The sequence below is a fragment of the Sinocyclocheilus anshuiensis genome, unplaced genomic scaffold (genome assembly GCF_001515605.1).
Source record: "Sinocyclocheilus anshuiensis isolate Anshui unplaced genomic scaffold, SAMN03320099.WGS_v1.1 scaffold287, whole genome shotgun sequence".
In the NCBI taxonomy this organism is placed as follows: Eukaryota; Metazoa; Chordata; class Actinopteri; order Cypriniformes; family Cyprinidae; genus Sinocyclocheilus; species Sinocyclocheilus anshuiensis.
In genome coordinates, this window is record NW_015552557.1 from 195,807 (window position 1) to 202,413 (window position 6,607).

Genomic DNA, 6,607 nt, shown 5'->3' on the forward strand with positions numbered 1-6,607 from the left:
AGAATGATTTCTGAAGGATCATGTGACACTGAAGACTTGTGTAATGATGCTGAAAATTCAGCTTTGATCACAGGAATTGCTAAATTACTATTATTTTAAAATAATAATATTAAAATATTCAAAATAACATTAAAATAGAAAACAGCTATTGTGAACTGTAATATTTCAAAATTGTTACTGTATTTCTGATCAAATAAATGCAGCTTTGGTGGGTAAAAGAGACTTTTGTTTCCATTAACATTAAAAAAATCTTACCAAACTTTTGAAAGGTAGCATATATATATATATATACTGTATATATATATATATATAAATAAGTTTATATCATAATTATTCAATTAGTCAATGCATTTACTGCATGCGTTGTGAAGGACTCTGTGTTCTTTAAATGTTACTTTGAATGTTCATTTATTTTTTGTGAATGTAGAATCAGTGGTGTGAACATAGTGTCCATTTAATGTAAGGTAGTTGTATCCTCTAGTGTCCTAAACAGGTGGTTGTGAGATTCTTTGTTTTTATTTATGTTGTGTGACACTGAGAAGCTCCGCCCACAGTGAAAACTCTCTCCACATAGCTGAATATTAAATGTTAAACTGATGTGTGAACTGCTTTGGTTGATTTATTGAATAGAACTCAAATGATTCACTCACAAATCTTGCCAACAGGTTTTACTCTTCAGAATCAGTATCTTTCCAATGAAATGGTTTAGAACAGAGCGTAACTACAACAATGTGTATTCTAGAATAGAAATGTTCTTGACTTTTCCATGACATTGAAGATTTATTAACTTGCGTGCTTTTCCAGGCCTGGAAAACACATCAAATTCCCTGAAATTTCCAGGTTTTACATCACTGGAAACCATGATACTAAGTGTAAACCTTAGTTCATCTCAGCTGAAAAAGAGGAAGAAACACGGCACATCAATGGAACAAGAGCTCACATTCAGTTCAGATTACTGTCAAAGATAAAACAACAGTGAAATTCAGGCCAGGAAAAGACTGAAGAAATACTGTAAATAGACATCATCATGACTCAATATTGTATCAGAGATCCGTAGTAGTGTAAAAACAGACTTAAAAAACATATTAGACTTTCATGATAGCACACAACCATAAAACCCATCCATTTAAAATACGACTCCACTTGTAAACTCATCTTTGTATTTTTATCCACAGAATCATTGACAATTACTTTGTACCATTAATATTAGTCCACGCACCTTGAATAAATACAATTAACCATGGAGTCACCACTAAGTAAACTGTTTAAGAAATAATTGCAATTCAGGAGCCCTATATGCGTGCAGTCACGTCTTTCTGCTCGGTCACAGCCGATCTTTCTAACACAGCTCCATCATTTGCTCCAGAGAGAGCTGGAGCTCCACTGATTGCAGTGAAGACGCCCCGTTTGCAACAGCCATCATCTTCAAACCCTCCAGTGAAGTCAGAATAACCTAAACAAATGAGAAAGAGAGAGAGTGAATGGGAAAGTAAAAAAAAAAAAAATCATGATACATATATTTTTTTTTATTTTATGAACTCTGATAAAAACACACTCTTGGTGCCTTTAAGAAATCATTAAAGGGGTCATATGATGCAATTTCAAATGTTCCTTTTTCTTTGGAGTGCTACAAGCTGTTCGTGCATAGATAAAATCCCTAAAGTTGCAAAGACTAAAGTCTCAAACCCAAAGAGATATTCTTTATAAAAGTTAAGCCTTGCCCACACCCTCCTAAATCGCCTCGTTTAAACACGCCCCCACATATCTACGTCACGATGTGGGAAGATTTGCATAACGCCGACCAAATGTTCACGCAAAGAAAGAAGGCGTAACTTTTATTCTCGCTGTAGTATTGTTGTTGCCGCCATGTCGTGAAAGCGCTGTGTATGTCGTTGTGAAAGCGAAACTACTTTGTTTGGCCTTCCAAAAGAGGACGATATCCGCTTCGTCATGCCTAGAGCTGATCCGTGCTCACAAGCCCGCCAGCCTCCGCTCACGGTACACAGCATCGCAGTATGGTAAGGGGCGTAACATTTCTGTCACATGCTTGAGGTATTCGGCCAATCACAATGCACTGGATAGCTGGCCAATCAGAGCACACCTCGCTTTTCAGACCGATGAGCTTTGTAAAAATCGACGCGTTTCAGAAAGGCGGGGCATAGAGGAGAAACAATAATGTACAGTATGTGGAAAATAATGTGTTTTTTTAACCTTAAACCGCATAAACACATTTCATTACACCAAATACACAAAATAATGTTCTTTTTAGCAACATCATATGACCCCTTTAATACAAATGAAGCAATAAGCCACAAAAGAAATGACATTACAGTGATTCTATAGGTAAGGTGTGATCCTAACCACAATAGGAAGCAGAATGCCTCACTGTGATGCATGGTAAGTGTTAGTGTTTGTTGCATGTATAAAATCGAGATAACGGAAATATGATGAAAGACAACAATGTTCATTAAAGAGTCAAATTTCTTAACCCTGTAAAGCCTGACATATGGAATAATAGTTAGAAAAAATATATTTTTTTCAGTGGAACAGATTTATGGACTTTTCAACAAAATATTTAATAAAAAAAATTTTTTTTCTTTCTTTCTTTTTTAATTGAGCATCATATTTGATACATCAAGCTTTTATGGCCCATAGAGTATGATACAGTAAAAATATGACAAATATTCATAAATGAGGAGGGAAAACACCTCAATATTAACTATAGCCCCAAACTGAACAGAATATGCAATTTGGTGCAGATGTTGTTATTTACATGCTTAAAAAGTAAGATGAAATTGTAATAGCCTGTAATGTAAATCAAAGAGATTTTTTTTTAACAGTATAAATGCATAAACATTAAATGTATATAAATCAGTTGTCACTCTACATGTCCTAGTAATATGTTTTAGTAAGATGCTACTAAGTTTTATGATCGAAGCTCTGTAATTTTTATTGTGGGGGCAAAACATTTAATGCAACAATTTTACAATTATACTAAAAGGCCTTTTACTTGCTATAAAAGTACAAACTATCAATCAGACAACAGAAGGCATATAGTAGATGGTGTACAACAGGATTTTCAGCAAAACTGACCATGTTGATCATTTAGAGGCCTTAGAAATTTGTGTATGAAATATGATACAGTAGGCTTTATAGGGTAAATATTAACCTAAAGTCCTATCCTAACCTCTATCATGATGAGTTTCTTCTCCCACGGCTTCATTTTGGGGTCGGGCCACTTCTCTCCCAGAAAGAAGTAAAGAGCGTAAGAAGGAGATTCGCAGCTTGTCTGAATAAAGTCCATCAAACCTAAAGGAATGACATCATCAGACATCCAGCACACGTTCCAAGTGACCAGTCTAACATATAAGAATCAACGAAATATTTGCAAGCACCAACGATCGACCATATCTGAGCAAATACACAATTTAATTTAGTTTTTAATGTATTTAAAATTAAATTTTATTTATGAAAAAAACTGTTTAATCATGCTACCTGACTCATGTGTAAATTCCATAAGGCATTTTCCTACTGTTTTCTTATTTTTGTTCATATATGGAAAAAAATAAGTTGGAAATGGAAATGTAATCGTAATACTATGTAATGTGTATTACGTGTGTATTTATGTGTATAATGTAATACTTAATATGCCACTTTTTGTAATGTCTATTCAATGATGTACGCATCTGCCACATTTAATCTTGTCTTTTTTAGCAAATATTGTAATTAATCTTATTAACTCACCTGATATATAATCTCTGAAGTTGTAGACGGCTTCAGGTGTGTTTTTGGAGAGCTCTCTGGGTGTTTGGCTATTTTCATGTTTGCATAGACCCCAATAGATCCTGCTCAATCCCCAACGGTGACCACAGACCACGCCATCAAATCTCCTGATCTCCAGACCACCCAGATTATTCAGAATTTCGTTCGTATGCTTGGCCTGGATCTGATCCAGAATATCTTCAGGAATAGGTAGTGTGACCACTGGTAGATCAGCACTGCCCATGGATTCGTCCCTGTGGGAGTTAAAGGTATACTGTTAAGTTTTCATCTGTATGATCCATGGTGCTAACTTAAAGATCAGTGATGAATCAAGTACAAAAATACCAACATGTTTCCCTGATACATCAGTCTGAAACCAGCATCATTCTCCACCAACTCTTCCTTCACAATCTTCCCTTTGTAATGAACCTTAATCCGAAAAAATGTCTCTGTGAAGAAAACGTATGAATTGAAAAAATCTGTGAGTAATCAAACATCAGTAATTGATGTGAATATGTGTTGATTTTGAGAGCCACTTACCCAGTTTTGTCGCAGGAATGCTACCCTGATGACCTACACCTTCACCATCTGGTTGATATGCTGGAGGATGATGACCCGCAGCCGTCGCCCCCTCAGATGGCGGAATCTGCCCCAAACCACCGATAGCGCCCTCAGCTGAAGAAAATTGTCCATGAGTGTCCACTATTTGGTAATGGATCTCAGTATACTGGGATTCTGGACATGGACTGGTTTCTTGGAAGAGTACTGGTTCTTCGAGCCCCAGATATAACTGATCTGGATTCCAAACTTCATGAACTGGAACAAAAATGAAAGGCTGTACACATACACAATGCACTGTCCTTCAAATTATTATATACTGTATATGCTCACCCATGCTGTATTTATTACATAAATTAAAAACATCAACATTCTGAAATATTATTGCAATTTAAAAGAACTGTTATCCATTTGAAAATATTTTAAAATGTAATTTATTTCTGTGATGCAGAGCTGAATTTTCAGCATCATTACTTCAGTGTCACATGATCCTTCTAATATGCTGATTTGCTGCTCAGGAATTGACATTTCTTATATAACATTTATTTTTGCTGATTAATATTTTTGTGGAAAGCGTGATACACTATCATTAAAAAGTTTGGTGTAAATACAAAAAAAATTAAAAATACTTTAGATTCTTTAATAACTAATTACTTTTCAGCAAGTATGCATTTATTTACTCAAAAGTGACAGTAAAGACATTTTTAATGTTACAATATATTTCTATTTCAAATAAATGCTGTTCTTTTGAACTTTCTATTCATCAAAGAATCCTAAAAAATGTATTTCGGTTTCCACTAAATTATTAAGCAGCACAACTGTTTTCAACATTGATAATAATAGGAATAAGTAAGCACAAAATCAGAAAATCAGAAAAGCACAAATTTAGAATGATTTCTGAAGGATCATGTGACACTGAAGACTGAAGTAATGATGCTGAAAATTCAGCTTTGATCACAGGAATAAATTACATTTTTACATATATTCACACGGAAAACAGTTCTTTTAAATTGTAATATTTCATAATATTACTGTGTTTTACTCAAATAAATGCAGCCTTGGTGAGCAAAAGAGACTTTTTTATATTCCAAACTTGTGACAGATAGTGTATACATATAATAATAAAATGGCCATCTTTCCAGGATAGATAGGTATATACGATAAAATAATTATTTTTTCATCATAATATAATAACAGTCCCATATAAAACATTATCCAACCATACAGAGACCAAGGGCAACTTAAAATAAAGGTAATTAAATCATAGAGTTAATCCATCATCTTTTCTGGTATTTTCAATCTACCTCGTGAGGGACTTTCCTGAAGGTTTAGTCCTGTGAAATCTTGCTCCAAACCTTGGGGTGGATGTGCTAAGAAATATAAAAGTAAAACATACTGTCATCACAATGAAAGGCCTACCTCACAAATATATAAAAAAATGCATGGCTGGGTATAAAATGCTGTCTTACTAGGGAACATGTCGCTCTCCTCCACATACAGTTCTGGTGAAAACTAAAAATGAAGAAAAGAAAAGAAGAAAAAAAACAATTCCCAAGTCAGTCTGTGTATGTCGTATCTGATGCCACAGGCTGTCCATTTGAGAGTGCTTTAAAGAAAAACCAGACAAACACAGATTAAACCTGATGAAACAGATACGCACATCAGTCTCTTGAGAGCCCTCGGATCCTGAAGCTGGAGAGGAGACAAAACAAATATCAGATTTAACAGTTCAATCAATCTTCTTAATGGCATCAACCACAAATGTAATGCTTCCTACCCGCAGAATGAGGTTCAGATGGAAACTGATAGACTTTATGTGGATTAGCGGCATCGTTCTTGCTGTCAAATATAATCTTGAAGCCTTTAGCACGAAGAGCGCTACGGAAGTTTCTCTTCCAAACAGGGGGATCTCCGTTTATCCTGCCATCTCCAGCGACGCTCGTCTGAGCCCACGCCTGACGGGGACAAAATACAGTTATCAGAAGAAAAGTACTCCATGTCTGCTCTGACGGTAATACCATGCTTATATACTATGGTACTGAATGATTTATATTGATATAGGTATTTACCTGATACTCCAAGGTACTTAAAAAAAAACTTACATTAAATGTAATATGTGGTGTTGCTTGGTTGTAATAAATATAAATGTATAAATGCTGATTGTAATGGAAGTGTAGTAAATTATAAGGTATTATCAATAATATACTAAATATACAATTGAATTACCAATAGTAGTTTCATTAGTACCTTGGGGTACTTGAAATAATTTTATAATACTTTTTTTTTT

The 6,607-nt window shown here is 34.7% G+C and overlaps 1 protein-coding gene across 1 annotated transcript in view; it reads right to left on the reverse strand.

The window, feature by feature from the left end:
- Positions 1–324: 324 nt before the first annotated feature.
- irf3 (interferon regulatory factor 3) overlaps positions 325–6,607 on the reverse strand; it is an 11,461-nt gene continuing 5,178 nt past the window's right edge. Inside the window, exons 7-11 of the mRNA XM_016455226.1 lie at positions 4,303–4,578; positions 4,112–4,211; positions 3,745–4,016; positions 3,188–3,309; positions 325–1,453 (exon numbers count right to left, since the gene is read on the reverse strand). Of these exons, the coding sequence (XP_016310712.1) occupies positions 1,340–1,453; positions 3,188–3,309; positions 3,745–4,016; positions 4,112–4,211; positions 4,303–4,578 (884 nt within the window). The 3' untranslated portion in view covers positions 325–1,339. The remainder of the gene's footprint in view (positions 1,454–3,187; positions 3,310–3,744; positions 4,017–4,111; positions 4,212–4,302; positions 4,579–6,607) is intronic.